A 15,043-nucleotide genomic window follows, 5' to 3' on the forward strand; every position below is an offset into this window, starting at 1 on the left:
TCAGCCTCAACAATTCCCTTTGGTATTCGGCCACGAATCTCATACGCACTAGAATCTTGGCATCTCCCTAATATTCCTATACCAACCAATATCCCCTATTTCCATGCCAAGGGCCCCCTTCTCTAACGACAGCGGTGGAGACAGGGTAAAATGTTATCCGGATGATGTGGAACTAGTACAAGACTTTCGATAAGGCTGGGCTGGGAGGTTCAAGTGCAAAGATTCAGGTGGGTTATTGGATAGGAGCTGATGCCAAGAACTTCGAAGAATAGATTAGGTATTCTGGTGGGCCCTGGTCAACACACAGGTGACGAAAACCCTACATACGCCCTATCATTTCTAGATATAGCTTTGATTATGGAGTTTCTGGAACCGCTCCAGAGGCCCAGCCTTGCAACCTCGTATAGTTTTCTTGCCGCGTCAGCATGCCTTTAATCTTACTCATTGACCACCAGATAGAAAATGATTATTGTATCGAGATCTCATTTGGAATTCCTGGTATTGAATGATACTCAAATAGTAGAAGTTTCCAATGATTAAAGATACTCGATACAAAGTTTCCAAAGTTTTTGAATTGAACCAACCAGCCAGTAAAATACCAGGTCTCGCTTTCGAATAATCATAGTCTATTCAGATAAAGCGAGATATTGGTACTGTCTACTGGATTCCGCAAATAATGCCTTTCAAGGTGCCGCTTAAAAGGCAAACGCTTTTATACCAACCCAGTAGTGCGTTTCATCATTCGGCATAACCACATATTGATAGGGGGGGGGGGGGGTGAGGGGGGGCTAACAATTGTTTCCTAAATACAGGCCCCGTAATTCTGCCCACTAGGGTAAGGTAAATCAGCTCACCGATGCTTCACAGTATAAGAATAGTCTCTGCTGCTGCCGATAAAGGATTTTGAGTTCTATCTATCACTCCCTTGTGTTGTTCCCATAGGGTGAGGCTTTCCTTTAATTCTTTTCTAAGATGCGTTTCTCAATTTTGAGCACCGGGCTAGGGCTAAGCTTGATAGCTTGTGTGGTTGCTACCAATATCCCCCAGTCTCATTCACGACTCCACGTTCGAGCTTCGAGCCATGAAACCAAGATTCCAGGGTACTTCACAGGTACCTGCACTGAGGAGAAGATGACCATTCGCAAAGAGTGGCGCCACCTTGCGAAGTCCGAGCAAGACAAGTTCCTTGATGCTGTCCAGTGTCTGATGGATAGTCCTGCCAAGTCAGGCTTGACCGCTACGACCAGCCGGTTCAGTGATCTTCAGGCCCTGCACCGTGGTATGACCAATACTGCCTTTGCAGACATTATCCACCATGTGGTATGTGTACCCTCTTAACATATTGTTGTGATGTGACTGACCACTTGAAAAGGGCCAATTTCTGCCTTGGCATCGTTACTACATGCATATCTACGAGAAACTTCTTCGTGACGAATGTGGATACACTGGTTCCATTCCGTAAGTCTATCACCCTGGATGTCAACAACACCGATAGACCGATCCTGTTCAAAGGTGAAGACTAATTCAAATCCAGCTGGTGGAACGAGCAAAAGGATGCAGACAGTGGCGACATGTGGCAGTCTTCTATGTGGGGTCCAGACGCCTTTGGGGGAAACGGAACTGGATCTGGGCTTTGCGTGACAGACGGCCGCTTTTCGAACTATACACTACACATTGGTCCAGGCGACGAAGATACCGACTACTGCCTGCGACGTGCCTGGAACAATGAAAAGGCCGTTGCTAATGCGAATAGCACTGTTATCGACATGTGCAGCTCTTACAACACGTATTCACCTTGGTGGAACTGCGTTTCTAACATTCCCCACAAAGGTGTTCACACCTACATTGGCGGTGTTGTAAGAACAAACCTTCATATCTAAAAACACCCATCCACTAACATTTCTCTTCCCTTAGATGGCCGATATTAAATCCTCTCCAGGTGATCCGATCTTCTTTATGCATCATATGTATATTGATCGCGTCTGGTGGATGTGGCAAAAGCAGGACCCTGCCAACCGGTTATACGATATCAGCGGCCCTACTGTGAACCACACAGCAAATGTTGAGCCTGCAGGTGGCTGGCAGAACGCAACACTCCATTACGAGTTGTCTTCCTTCAACATCATGCCGAACACCACAATCGGGCGGGTCATGAACCCCCAGGGTGGCTATCTGTGCTATGGTTACGACTAATGCAGCTACCCAAGTGAAAAAAGATTAGATTGATCTCAAATATGATATCTATTTCAAGTATGAGATGATCATGTTCCATTTATTAAAGAATAGATTGTGCAAGCTGGTCGTGATGTGGTTTGCGAAATTTTGGGTACAGTCAATAGAGGCATCAAGGGTGATAGAAGCTGTGATGAGTCAATACAATTTTAAATTGTCTACCACCATTACCACCAATAATATTCCTTTGGAACGCAGATGAAAAGATGCAAGCGGGGGCAGTGCGCTAAAATTGAGGAGATAAAGCTATCTAGGCCGGGCCGTGATGTAGTGCTACTTCCGTCTTACCCCTCTGCGGAGAAGGTCATGGCTCTTATCTCCTCGTTGGATACATTCGCTCTATCCCCCCTCACTTTTCTTTCGAGAATTTCCTGTCTTCTCGTATTTTCCGTGCTAGAAATTTCGAACACTCCACAAAGCGAGATCCTATCATTTCATTAAGGTAACCAAATATTAGTGGGATCATAATGGGCGTCAAAGAAATTCGCACTGCTCTAAAGGTTGATTTGAACAAGCATGCAAGGGAACAGCCCGGACTTCATGTAAGCTTCCATATTTTCTTTTCTTTTCTTTTCCTTTCAAGACCAATACATGATAGGTTGCTGACAGTTCAGAATCGATGGCACCCTGAGAGTATGTTCATACAAAGGTGCACTGAATTCGGGTTCTTTTACTAACATGGTCCTTCTCACAGTCCCCGTGTGTGGCAAAATTGCAAACAACGAGGTTGTGAAGATCGAATGCTTGGACTGGACTGGTGGGCAGATCGGCAATAACGACTCGGCAGAGGATGTTCGGACTGTGGACTTGACGGAAATTCACTATCTATCTGGCCCATTTGATATTGAGACTGCTGAGCCTGGAGACGTCTTGCTTGTTGAAATCCAAGACGTTCAGCCATTCCAAGATCAACCATGGGGCTTTACAGGCGTCTTTGACCGACAGAACGGAGGAGGCTTCTTGGATGATCATTACCCGAAAGCGTGAGAATTGATCCTTCAGGTCGAGACATATATTCTAATGAGGAACATAGAGCAAAGGCAATCTGGGACTTTGAAGGCATATTTTGTTCGAGTCGTCACATCCCCGGGGTTCGCTTTGCAGGGTTGATTCACCCTGGAATACTGGGATGCGCTCCGTCTGCTGAAGTACTGGCCGAGTGGAATCGCCGAGAAGGCGAACTGATTGCAGCCAATACTGTCACAGACAGAATCGTTGCCCAACCACCACAGCCCATAAATGCTCATGCAGGTTGCTCGACTGAGGAAATCAAGGCGAAGGTGGCGAGAGAAGGCGCGAGAACGATTCCGGTACATTGCATGTTAGAATGACTATTTCTCGAGAATCAGCTGACAGATCGAATAGGGACGCCCTGAGCATGGGGGAAATTGTGATATAAAGAACCTTTCCCGAGGTTCCAAGGTCTATCTGCCTGTCCATGTCCCGGGGGCCAAGTTTTCGGTTGGCGATCTCCATTTCTCCCAAGGCGATGGCGAAATTTCGTTTTGCGGTGCCATTGAAATGGCTGGTGTCATTACTTTGAAGTTTACTGTTATCAAAGATGGCATTGCAAAATTAGCCATGAAGTCCCCAATCTTTCTGCCTGGGCCTGTGGAGCCGCAGTTTGGTCCTGGGCGCTACCTCACGTTTGAAGGCTTCTCGGTGGACGAGCATGGAAAGCAGCACTATATGGATGCCACAGTAGCATACAGACAGACCTGCCTCCGCGTTATTGAATATCTTCGGCGCTATGGATATTCAGACTACCAGATCTACCTCTTGCTGTCATGTGCCCCAGTGCAAGGACATATAGCAGGCATTGTGGATATTCCAAATGCCTGCACTACACTTGGAGTCCCCATGGATATATTCGACTTCGATATAAGACCTGAAGCCGAAGTTGTCAAAAGAGATATGGGGGCCTGCGCTTTCGCAGAGGAGTAGCTCAACCACAGTGGCATTAGTTTGGCAGAGTCTGGTGTGTGAGAGGCGTTGAGCTTCATGGTTATCAGCTATATTGTATAGTTCCCGATATGTCCACAGTATAGCTTCTGTTTTCTTTAATTTGAGTCCACTCATCTGCTTTCACATCCTGGAGGTCCATGACCTTATCAGGACCTCCAAAACGGTCTTGTGTAGATTTCCAATCCCGATTCTTCGCAGCTTCAGGTCGCCAGCGTACCACGCGACTTAATTCTTCTGGAAGTTTTCCTTCCAGTGTATCTGAGATGAAAGCCCCGGTTGACGGTATCTGCATCGCCCCGTTGCCTGATCCTCCAACAGCAACAATAAGGGAAGGATGGTCTGGATGTTGATCAATCAGAAATGCACGATCAACTGTATCGGCATCCCAGCAGATCCTAGCAAATGAAAACGGTCTATCTGCAAGATGCGGCATTGTTTCCCGCAAGAAGTTTCTGGCGTGAGACTCGGCCTCAAGAGGAATTTGATGTTTGGCAAATGGGATGCTCCTTCTCTCCCCGGTATGAAGTGAGTCCAAAGCGAAATTGCAGTACCCTGGGTGCTCATCGCATATCTTCAACTCATGTTTGTCCTCATCGGGCTCTATGAAAAACCCCTTTGCGATATTAAAAAGAACTGGAAGATTTTTGTAGAGCTTTGCTTCTTTTGGAGTCATAGGAATGTGCGACAAGGTCCAAGCTGCTGGTCGCAGCTGTTTTTTGAAGTCTAGAAGACGGTCACTTTCAGCCCCCGCTGCTAAAATCGTACGATCCGCTCGATGAAGTATTCCGTCTACAGTTGAGGCGCCAACGACATCTCCATTTTCGTGAGCTAGTGCAACAACTTTGCTATGTGATGTGCCTGTTATGAATGCCACACCAAGACGTTTTGCTTCGGCATATGCCGATATAATGGCTTTCTGCGCATGAAACCATCCTTTCCAACTGACAAAGTCGCCGGTCAGTACACCCGGCGGCATTGTCCTGCGAAAGTCTTCTGCTGTCTCGAGGGCCACAAATTCTCCTTCATATAATGCAATCTTTTCTTCTTGTATGTGCCGAGTGAGAGCGGGGGTGCTAGCAGAAACAATCAAACCTGTCTCATGGAAAAATGGTGAAAATACAGGGTCGTTTTTTCCAACCATTATGCTGCACGGGTAAAAGAGGCAAAGGCGACACTTTTGGGGTCATGTTCTTGTCCTGTAGACTGTAAATAAAATGACATCGGTTCGTCAATCCCACCATACCTTCTTTCAATTCCTTATGTTCCATTATTTCGTTGATACCATTCCCTGCAGCGATAACAGACGGAATCTCGTACAGATCAAGCACCGTAACTTTTCTATAGCCCCGGCGAACCAAATGAATGGCAGTGGAACACCCCCATGTCCCACCTCCTATGATCAAAATTGATGATTCGAGAGATAATGGTGGCGGTGCCATCTTGATTTTCAGCTCCGCTATATGAAGTAATTGGTAGGTTATGGTCTGGATGAAAAGATACAGCCTAGATGAAATTGCCGAACCTTTTCAGGTAGTACTTCTGCTCGTATCCAGTGCCTCCGATAAACGGCGCGGCGTCGATACGCTTATCGAGTGAAAGCTTTCGCGTGGACCTTCCTACCCCTCAATCCGGGGTTGACTTCTCCGCAACGACCGTTATAATGTCTGTTTCTCGTAGCTAGCACTAGTTTCGACATCGGTTAATTAGGTAGTCAAATGATAATAACTGTCGCTTGTAATTTCCATGTTTAAAGCGATAAAGCGTTCATTTTGGATTTGCATCTATTTGTTCTGCTACCATGGTGACGATCCAGGTCACCTACCACAGGTTAACCAATCGCTGTTTTAAATTCGATCTGGAAATGAGATACCTCTGAATGATACCCTGCAGCCGTAATATAAAAAGGCTACAGTACTCACGACTAACCAAATATCATGTTTCCTCCTTTTGTCTATGAACATGACGCGCACAGACGATACATTTACAGATGTACCTGGTACAGTCTACTTGATAGACAGTATGTATAACCTGCATTTCCTTTAGATGAGATACACACATGGCTTCAGTACAGTGCACTCACATCGATATCAACAGCCTCACATGCCTTTCAAGATGCAGCCTTTGCTAGTCAGCAAGACATTCTTCTTATCCCGCAGCCGTCAAATTCACTTGCTGATCCATTGGTGCGACTACGCCCTGATTTCCTTGTGATGTGGAGCTCACCAATTGTGGCTATTGCATGCGTATGTTCTTCATAATTGCAGCTCGTAGTTGGATTTTGGCTAAAACTTCGAAAATATAGGGGGTTCTCTTACTGCTATTATATCTTTACCTTTGACGGTACTATGTTCCCCAGGTACCGCTTCAATGCTATACCTGACCCAGAGGAATCTCAGGCAAACATCCACAAAAGTCCTCAGACAGAGAAGGAGAATCCCAAGGAACTCCCAATATCCGAGATCGCAAGTCATTGTATTAGTGAAGATATATCACCTCGAAGCTATAGGCAAAGATCACTCTGATCCATTATTATGCTGATGATGAAACGACATGGCTCCAATACTTCCGACGGCCATTTTATCTCTTTGCTTTTCCAAATATTGTCCTCGCTGGCATTCAATTTGCTTTCGGGTGCACAGCAGGTATTATGTCCTTCAATACCATATCAGAGATTATGACGGAAGCGCCTTACAACTGGAGTGCTGGGTCTACGGGGCTAATTTTCTTGGCCGCTCTGGTTGGCAACTTTCTGGGGTAAAGTATCTCTCTACTGCAAAACTCAAACGATGCTCAAGTTCGCTAACTTGGGCAAGGATGAGGGTTGGTTCCTTATTTGACTGGGTAGTTCTCGTTCTCGTGCGGCGCAACAAGGGATATAAGGAACCTGAGATGCGCATCTGGGCGTACATGTTTCCATTCTGCTTCGGTGCAATTGGCTACTTCACATATGGTTGGGCAGCCACCAATGGTGATCATTGGATGGCTATCGCTGTCGTTCTCTGCTGTCTCATCGCTCAGCAAGTCTCTATTACTAGCCTGGCAACTGCTATGCCATGGAGTGCTTTGACGGAGTAAGTTATAACGGTTTCCCTGTCTTTCCTGTTATTGATATCGCGTTTCTGATTATATCGTCTCCTTTCCAGATATCCGGGGAACTGGTCGTCGTTCTAGCCATTTGTTCTTCTTTGATCAATTTTGCCATTTCTTATTCTGTGCAGCCGTTCATCGACACCACTTCGTATGGATGGGCGCTCACTTGTTATGGATTCTTGGTTGTTCTTTCCGTGGCGATGGGTGCTCCGATGATAATTTGGGGGAAATCCTGGCGCCCGCGATGCAAAACTCGATACGCGCAGTTCTTGTCTGAGACTGGTCGTCATAAATCTCCAATCGTACACTTACCCATGATTGGAAGTTGAAAGTCAATCAAGCAATCTCATTTACTCACAGGAAGACCTTGTCACTATAATGTGAGGTATTATGTCTACAACAAACTGTATTGTCGATCCCAGCCTACGGCGGTGATAAGAAAAGTTACCCAAGTAGCAGTTGTATTCGCCTCAATGATGTGTTTATCATACATCATGCATCGTGTAGTAAATAAGAAGCAGCACGTCGTGAATCATGTTTGATAGGAAATCGGGGAGGTAGGGAGAAAAATCAAAAGGCCCGAGCTTTTACGCGAAGAATTTCTTGGCCGCCGCACGATCTTTCGCCTCACGGCTCTTGACAGCCGCCTTGACCTTTGTGATCTCGTTCGCAATACCAGCATCAGTAGGAGCCAGCTTCAACGCCTCCTGGAGATCTTTGAGTGCGTCCTCTTCCTGCTTCAAACCCTCGTAGGCGACAGCACGACGGAAATAAACCTTGGCCTTGTCTGCATCCTTGGCCTTCGCAGCCTCGGCACCCTGGATGGCATACGAGGCCCAGGTCTCGGCCTGCTTGAAGTTGGAGAGCTTGTTGGCAAGCAGAGAGGAATTGGAGTGTAGAGTAAACCGGAGGGCCTTCAATTGCTCACCGAGCTCCTTGGGATCGCTGTCACCAGGCTCGGGGAACTCGTTGAGATACCGTAGACCCTTTTGGTACTTCTCCAGGCCAAGGTTGAGGTCGCCGCTCTTGAAGGCGGTGTTACCGAAGCCCTTCAGCTCAGAGGCAATCTTGAAAGCAAGAGGAGCGGTGAGCTCGTCGCCCTGGTGGTCCTCCGGGAAATCCTCGTAAGGGTCACCGGTGGCATCCTGCATGCGCTTGTTGGCATTTTCGTAGTCCTCGCCCTTGAGCTCGCCGCAATCCACCACGGTCACGTCGACATTGGGCTTGTCGGCCTGGGTCGGCATGTTCTCGATCTTGCGGATAATGCTCTTGCCGTTGATCACCTCGCCGAAAACGACGTGCTTGCCATCCAGGTGCGGAGTCGGAACGGTGGTCACGAAAAACTGGCTGCCGTTGGTGCCGGGACCGGAGTTGGCCATCGAGAGCAGGAAGGGACGATCATGCTTGAGATCGAAGTTCTCATCGTCGAACTTTTCGCCATAGATCGACTCGCCGCCGGTACCGTTGAATGCAGTGAAGTCACCACCCTGGATCATGAATTGCTTGATTACGCGGTGGAAGATTGAGCCTAAATGCACCTTCAGTTAGCTTCACAATATCACGAGCGATGCGAATGAGAGGCCAGGGTCGACAGGTGGACTGTGTTGGACATGCCTTTGTAAGTCAATGGCTTGCCCTGCTTGCCAGTGCCCTTCTCGCCAGTGCACAGAGCACGGAAGTTGTCTGCGGTTTTCGGGACAACTAAAGGACAGGGATTGGATTAGCGACGTTCCGATCTGTCGAGGTATATGCGATTCCTTGTCGTACCATCGTCGAACTGTGCAAGGGGGCGCATTAGCTTGGCAAGCTCTCCAGCCACTATCATTCATAGACCGGCAAGGACTTACCAGCTCAAAGGCAACACGACCGGCTTTCTGGTCACCAATTTGAATGTCGAAGAAGACACGAGAGCGCTCTGTAGGACTCTGTCAGCAACTGCCACTCCTCTTTAACGCGCGGGTAGATCGGTGGACCCCGCACTGGGCTTGCTACGCACGCGATTCCGCCATGAGTACGGTTGAAATAGGAATATCGATAGTAGGAAGGTAGAAGAAGTAGGATCAGAGCGGTGGGTGGAAGTTCAAGAGGGTAAGATGAGAGCGCGAGGGAGGAGAAGAGGTTATTGTTGGTGGTGGTGGGGAGGGGGGTGTCCGGTGGTTCGACTGCGATTTTCTTCAGGAAGCTTCCATGCTCGGCCCCGAAAAATATACTGACGCCTTGGATTGATGCAGCATTGAGGGGTATAGGGCTATGGTACAGATACAGTACAAACATCTTCTACGTACAAATTCCATCAGATCTCTCCGTTTTCTCCTTGTCACTGCAGTAATTCCGGGGGGATCTGAAACTCGAAGGTCTTTCTGATCTCTGAACCTTCCCCGCTCTCGGCGTCCTTCTCCGCGCCTTCGCCTTTGGACTCCTTCGGATTCTTGGGTTCTTTCTTTGGGAGGTTGGTATTGATCTCAATTGTGACCTAAAAGATAGGACGAATCAGCATGAATCCAATCGCGGCGCAAAGGTATAAAGCCAGGAAGGCAAATGTACCGCCGCATCTTCACTGCGGTAGTCGACACCCACCGGCCCATCGTTCTTCAACTCCACCTCCATCATGGCCTGGAACACGCCGTTCTTGACTCGTTCGGGCACATAGGAATCGCGCATCTTATTGTAGAAATGGTCGTAGACTCTACGTGCTGTGGTGGCGTCGGCCGCATCGTGGAAGTCGGGCTTGTTGCCCTTCTTCATCTTGCCGTAGAGAGTGAACTGAGACACTAAGGGAAGGGAAACGGATCAGTTGATTCCATAGTCCTGGAGAATCTGGAAATGCAGAAGAAGTTCTTGTACCACATAGAATCTCGCCATCAATATCTTGGACATTCTTCTTCCACTGTTGGACTTCGTCAGCACCAAGATCGCGTCGCCGCTGTGGCTCACCAATCCTCACCTGCCCTCCGTTCTCATCCGGCCAGAATTTGGCCTTGAGCACCTTATTAACCAGATTCTCTGCCTCTTTCTCTGTGTCCTCTTTACCCACGCCTGTGAGTACCAGCAGACCCTTGCCGATGGATGAGATTAACTCCGAGTCGACCGTGACAGACGCTGATTTGACACGTTGGATAACGACTGGCAGAGAAAGCTTAGTTTTGATTTCTCAAGCCAGTCTGGAAGATTGGGGGGATTAGAAAGATTGGGAACAGTGCGCACCTTTCATCTCTTCTATTTGGGAGAGCCTGGGGTTCAAAAAGTAACAATTAGCCACCAGCGTTGGATGCCCCACGGAGCGCAATGTGCACTTACCCTCCGCTTTGAGATGACGCAGCTCAGATAAACATACAACCGCCCCGGCCGAGGCAGGCTTCTGCTCGAATGATACTCACAAACAGGAACTTCACAAATACCTTTGGACACCGGAATTGTAAATGTTGTGAAAGGATTTCGTTCACATCAATCTACAACTCGTTCCAAGATCGTGACTTTCACATATCAGAGACTGACCGCCTTCCCCAAAGGGCAACCGCGGAGCTTTCCCAGACGAAGGCACGACAAGAAGCACATTCCACCTGTGCTTTGCATTTCTCACCTGTCGACAGCAAGTCGCATTCTACCATACTCAATCCTCGACATACCCTCGAGTGATTGTGCCCAATCATTCACCTCTGGTCGGAGCGCATTAGCAACCCGCGCCCACCGCATCAATACTCGAAACGTCAGTGGACGGACCCCCCGTCCACGCCAAAAACGAGAGCACCATGACGTCTCGGAAGACGCAACAAGAGATCGATAAGACATTTAAGAAGGTCGCAGAGGGAATTCAGACCTTTGAGGGAATCTACGAGAAGATCCGCTCCGCTACGAACCCCACCCAGCGTGATAAGCTAGAAGAGAACCTCAAGCGCGAGATCAAGAAACTCCAAAGGTTCCGCGACCAGATCAAGACATGGGCTGCAGGCAATGAGGTGAAGGACAAGACTCCTTTGCTAGAGCAGCGGAAGGCCATTGAAACGGTAGGGCTACTATTTTGTGAGGTGGACTGTTGAACCCTGTTAACAAAACCTCGACACAGTGCATGGAACAGTTCAAGGCCGTCGAGAAGGAGATGAAGACAAAGGCCTATTCCAAAGAAGGGTTATCAGCGGCATCACGTCTGGATCCGAAGGAAAAAGAGAAGGTTGAGGCTTGCGACTTCTTATCATCGATGGTCGACGAACTTCAACAAAGGATCGAGGCCATGGAAGCTGAAGAGGAGATATTGCAGGCGCAAATGAAGAAGGGCAAGAAGGACACGAGCAAGACCAACCGGATGGCGGATATCTCACGCATATCGGAACGCCATAAGTGGCATGTCAACAAACTAGAGTTCCTCTTGCGATCGTTGCAGAACGGCAATTTGGAAGTCGGCCAAGTGCTGGATCTCAAAGAAAGCATCAAATACTATGTGGAGGAAGGCCATAACATTGACTACTCCGGAGAGGACGAGACGCTCTACGATGACTTGAATATCGGTGAAGAGGTTGAGGCGCAGTTTGGCATGACAGGAGACAACGACCGCGTATCCTCTCAAGATACTCAATCGATTCAAGATGACGAACCTGAGCCTAAGCCTAAGCCCAAGGTGGATGCCACGACAAATCGACGCCCATCTGCACAGATGAAATCCCCGCTTCCCGTCCTCGCCACCCTTCATCCCGCAACTTCATCCAGTGCCGCCCCAGGCATGAAGCCGGCACCCCTTCCGACACGACTTCCTGGCGAGACTTTGAAGTATGCTTCGGCCGCCGCGGCCGCAGCTGCAAGTGACAAGAATGGTGTTGGGATTCTGCCTTTACCGCCACCACCTGGTGCCAGCCCCGCTTTTTCCAATGTTCTGCCGGTCTCCAAAGCGTCTTCAACTGCTTCCCCAAGTGTTTCCTCAGTACAACCGGTCGTCAAGGCTGTAACAACAGCAGCAGCAGCTTCATCTTCTGAAGAAGCTGTGACATCAGCTGTACGGTCTATAACGCCGGCAGGCACAGCAGCGTCTGGCACATCGTCACCCGCCCCGGTAGATAAAGCCGAACCTCTAAAGGAGGAGCTGAAGACCAATGGCAAGACATCTACAAAGGATGAGAATGAGAGCGAAGAATCGGTGTATCACTTGCCACCGGGTCTTCAAGACCTTGTCCAGTCATGGGAGTTGACCAAGGATCGTGCTGTAGCTGGCACTTCATCACCAGCCGTTCAACGTCTTCTTGCTGCCTCGCTCACAACGTGTCCGGAGCCTGGGGATGCGGAGAAGCCTCGTCACTATAAACCCCAGAACCCCTACAATACCCCTCTCTATTACCCGCAAGAGCCTCTTGCCATTTTTGATGACCCCCGGCTGTACGATACTGGCAGGATTGATACGGATACATTGTTCTACCTCTTTTACTACCGACAAGGGTCGTACCAGCAGTACTTGGCTGCCAAGGCCCTGAAGAACCAAAGTTGGCGCTTCCACAAGCAATACCAAACATGGTTCCAACGACACGAAGAGCCGAAGAACATCACGGAGGAGTTTGAGCAAGGCACTTACCGATTTTTCGACTATGAGAGTACATGGTAAGTGTATACAAGAGGCTGGACATCCAAGCTCTCACGCCCCCTCCCCTTCTGCTTTCTTACCGAAAAGCAAAAACAGTACTAACTCTGGTGCCCGACAGGATGAACCGGCGCAAGGCTGATTTCAAATTTGTGTACAAATATCTTGAAGACGAGTTATAACTCGTCCTTTGAACATGAGTGCCTTCTTTTTTTCCTTTTTGTGGCGTAGCCATCAATCAGCCTTGGACCCACGACCTTTCTTCAAAAAAGCCAGCCTCCTTTTCTTTTCTATTTATTGCTCGGCTAGCGCTATGACCGGATGGATTCCAAGGGATGGGGCAAAAGAGTGGATATGTCATAGAGGGAGATCACTGGGAAAAGAATCAGGGGAGCGGGTGCTTGGTCTGATCCTCTGCGCGTGTTTTTTTCTTATCTTCCGTCATCTTTTTTTCTCGACTATTGTTTCGCAGGACCGGCATCGGACAATGAGTACAATGAATGGGCCTCAGGGGAGACCAAGGAGTTTTTCTGTGCTATTTTGGGCTATCCCCCACCTTACCTGGTGTTGCGAAATGAATCATACTATGTGTGTGTGCGTGCGTGTGTCTGTGTGTGAGAGAGAGAAATATGTCTGAATGCGCGATCGAACTATGTGACCTGTTTGATGGGGGTTTACATTCGACCTAGCCCGTACTGTTTGCCTGACTCGAGCAATTGTAGTATCCGGGGTATCGAGTCGCCACGGGAACCTCGAGCCTCACTCCTGCATGTGTCCAGGGCGCGGGATGACGGGCCGGAAACTACAGCATGGGATAATGCTGTGATTGCTCGATATGCATAAGGCCCTAACGGACAAGTGGCCCTACTGTAGGTACAACTCAGCAAATGTACGATTCCTGAGCATTGTACTTCCTTCTGGATCCACCATAGAGTCGCTTCGACAGAACGAGTAGACTGCGATTGGCGGGCAGAAGGCTGTGACGAAGCCTCACTGTAGGAACGGGATGCATCATCACTTCCCGGGCATTCGCACCTTGCCTTAGCGTGGCTGCTCTGGTCCAACAGGGTGAGGCGTTGACTTGGCGCTAGCGATGCGGGATTTTTTTCTAGAACGTCAGGGCGACCAGGATCAGAGAACAAACAAAAGAGGAGAGTGGAAGGAACACCAAGCCCGCTAGACAGACGCTAGAAGGGTTCACCAGAGCCAATAGAAACCAGGTGTACATGGGGGTTGTCGTATCGCACGGGATGGCCCATTATCCCATTGTATCATGGGGTTGTCGATCGGTTGACCCCAGTTTGGGGAACTGCCCTGCTTTGTTCATGAATTGTCTCGGCGATCTCCACAAGATCGGGGATCGTGTTTGTTTTGTTTTTGTGTCTAAGCGATCCACTCGGCACCCGGTTGCCGGCTGGCATCACAAGAACTGTGGTCCGAGTATAGACTAGAAAGAGTGGACGCTTTGAACAACGGCGAGGCTCTTTTGACCCTGACTCCACTTCTGATCATCCTCAGGCAAGGCAGATACACTACCGGTGCCCTAGGCCAGACTGTTTCCAGTGTTTTGAGGCCGCAGTGCAAACTGCAGTCAGGCCAACGCCATGCAGCAAACCTGAAACGAGCACCCTTCACCACCGGCCTCTTTAGTTTTAGTAGCTATTAAAGGCGACCGGCTGGGGAGCGAGACAGAGAACAGGGGAGGGGGGCCAAAGCAGGACCTCTTCACAGTTTTCCTGTCAGATTGCTTTTCTGGGTGGACGCTAGAAGGCTTCCAGAAGGGCTTCTCACCCGCACTAGCCATGAGCGGTGATGATCGATCTCCCAGCCCGTGTTGGTGCGTTGTGACGAGAGGTATCCGCAAGCCAGACGCAAGACGGGGGAGGGGGCTCGAGCGCAGCGAGTCTGACCGCTCCTGGGATCGTGCAGCTTATCGGGGACGAGGATTGGCCCAGTCGAGGATCGCGGCTTAGAGCTGGATCATGACTGGCTTCTGGCATGTCTGCTTGGCCCCCCACGATGACGCCAACCACCACATATCCGACGCACTAAGTGAGAGGGGCCTGACACTAACCCACGCTAGAAGGATTCCAGAAGGCGCAGGGAAGTCAGCGCGGCGAAGGGATTCCCTGGTCACAGCCGCTAATGCAGCTCGTCGAGGATCCACCCTGTGCTTGCAGAAATTCCCGCAGGCGA

At 49.2% G+C, this 15,043-nt stretch overlaps 7 protein-coding genes across 7 annotated transcripts; 4 read left to right on the forward strand and 3 right to left on the reverse strand.

Moving 5' to 3' along the window:
- Positions 1 to 1,131: 1,131 nt before the first annotated feature.
- On the forward strand, positions 1,132 to 2,193 carry N7462_001847 (tyrosinase family protein; the record flags this gene model as incomplete). Its single annotated transcript, XM_057073573.1, has 4 exons — positions 1,132 to 1,320; positions 1,373 to 1,458; positions 1,535 to 1,856; positions 1,915 to 2,193. 4 exons carry the CDS (start codon positions 1,132 to 1,134, stop codon positions 2,191 to 2,193), a joined length of 876 nt encoding a protein of 291 aa, XP_056937214.1.
- A 506-nt stretch (positions 2,194 to 2,699) lies between these two features.
- Positions 2,700 to 4,176, forward strand: N7462_001848 (acetamidase/formamidase family protein; the record flags this gene model as incomplete). The annotated part of the gene is made up of 5 exons (XM_057073574.1): positions 2,700 to 2,774; positions 2,847 to 2,865; positions 2,927 to 3,215; positions 3,266 to 3,542; positions 3,598 to 4,176. 5 exons carry the CDS (start codon positions 2,700 to 2,702, stop codon positions 4,174 to 4,176), a joined length of 1,239 nt encoding a protein of 412 aa, XP_056937215.1.
- A 64-nt stretch (positions 4,177 to 4,240) lies between these two features.
- Positions 4,241 to 5,636, reverse strand: N7462_001849 (NAD(P)/FAD-dependent oxidoreductase; the record flags this gene model as incomplete). Its single annotated transcript, XM_057073575.1, has 2 exons — positions 4,241 to 5,371; positions 5,436 to 5,636. The coding sequence occupies 2 exons, from the start codon at positions 5,634 to 5,636 to the stop codon at positions 4,241 to 4,243; spliced, it is 1,332 nt and encodes a 443-aa protein (XP_056937216.1).
- Positions 5,637 to 6,156: 520 nt separating this feature from the next.
- Positions 6,157 to 6,719, forward strand: N7462_001850 (putative MFS transporter; the record flags this gene model as incomplete). The annotated part of the gene is made up of 3 exons (XM_057073576.1): positions 6,157 to 6,218; positions 6,269 to 6,440; positions 6,462 to 6,719. The coding sequence occupies 3 exons, from the start codon at positions 6,157 to 6,159 to the stop codon at positions 6,717 to 6,719; spliced, it is 492 nt and encodes a 163-aa protein (XP_056937217.1).
- A 1,155-nt stretch (positions 6,720 to 7,874) lies between these two features.
- On the reverse strand, positions 7,875 to 8,783 carry N7462_001851 (Peptidyl-prolyl cis-trans isomerase D; the record flags this gene model as incomplete). The annotated part of the gene is made up of 1 exon (XM_057073577.1): positions 7,875 to 8,783. The coding sequence occupies one exon, from the start codon at positions 8,781 to 8,783 to the stop codon at positions 7,875 to 7,877; it is 909 nt and encodes a 302-aa protein (XP_056937218.1).
- A 994-nt stretch (positions 8,784 to 9,777) lies between these two features.
- On the reverse strand, positions 9,778 to 10,498 carry N7462_001852 (D-aminoacyl-tRNA deacylase; the record flags this gene model as incomplete). Its single annotated transcript, XM_057073578.1, has 3 exons — positions 9,778 to 10,058; positions 10,222 to 10,410; positions 10,492 to 10,498. 3 exons carry the CDS (start codon positions 10,496 to 10,498, stop codon positions 9,778 to 9,780), a joined length of 477 nt encoding a protein of 158 aa, XP_056937219.1.
- A 538-nt stretch (positions 10,499 to 11,036) lies between these two features.
- Positions 11,037 to 13,029, forward strand: N7462_001853 (CNOT2/3/5 family protein; the record flags this gene model as incomplete). The annotated part of the gene is made up of 3 exons (XM_057073579.1): positions 11,037 to 11,291; positions 11,351 to 12,867; positions 12,969 to 13,029. The coding sequence occupies 3 exons, from the start codon at positions 11,037 to 11,039 to the stop codon at positions 13,027 to 13,029; spliced, it is 1,833 nt and encodes a 610-aa protein (XP_056937220.1).
- Between the last annotated feature and the right edge of the window lie 2,014 nt (positions 13,030 to 15,043).

This window comes from Penicillium macrosclerotiorum (genome assembly GCF_028827735.1).
Source record: "Penicillium macrosclerotiorum strain IBT 26536 chromosome Unknown utg000002l_segment0_segment0, whole genome shotgun sequence".
Lineage (NCBI taxonomy): Eukaryota > Fungi > Ascomycota > Eurotiomycetes > Eurotiales > Aspergillaceae > Penicillium > Penicillium macrosclerotiorum.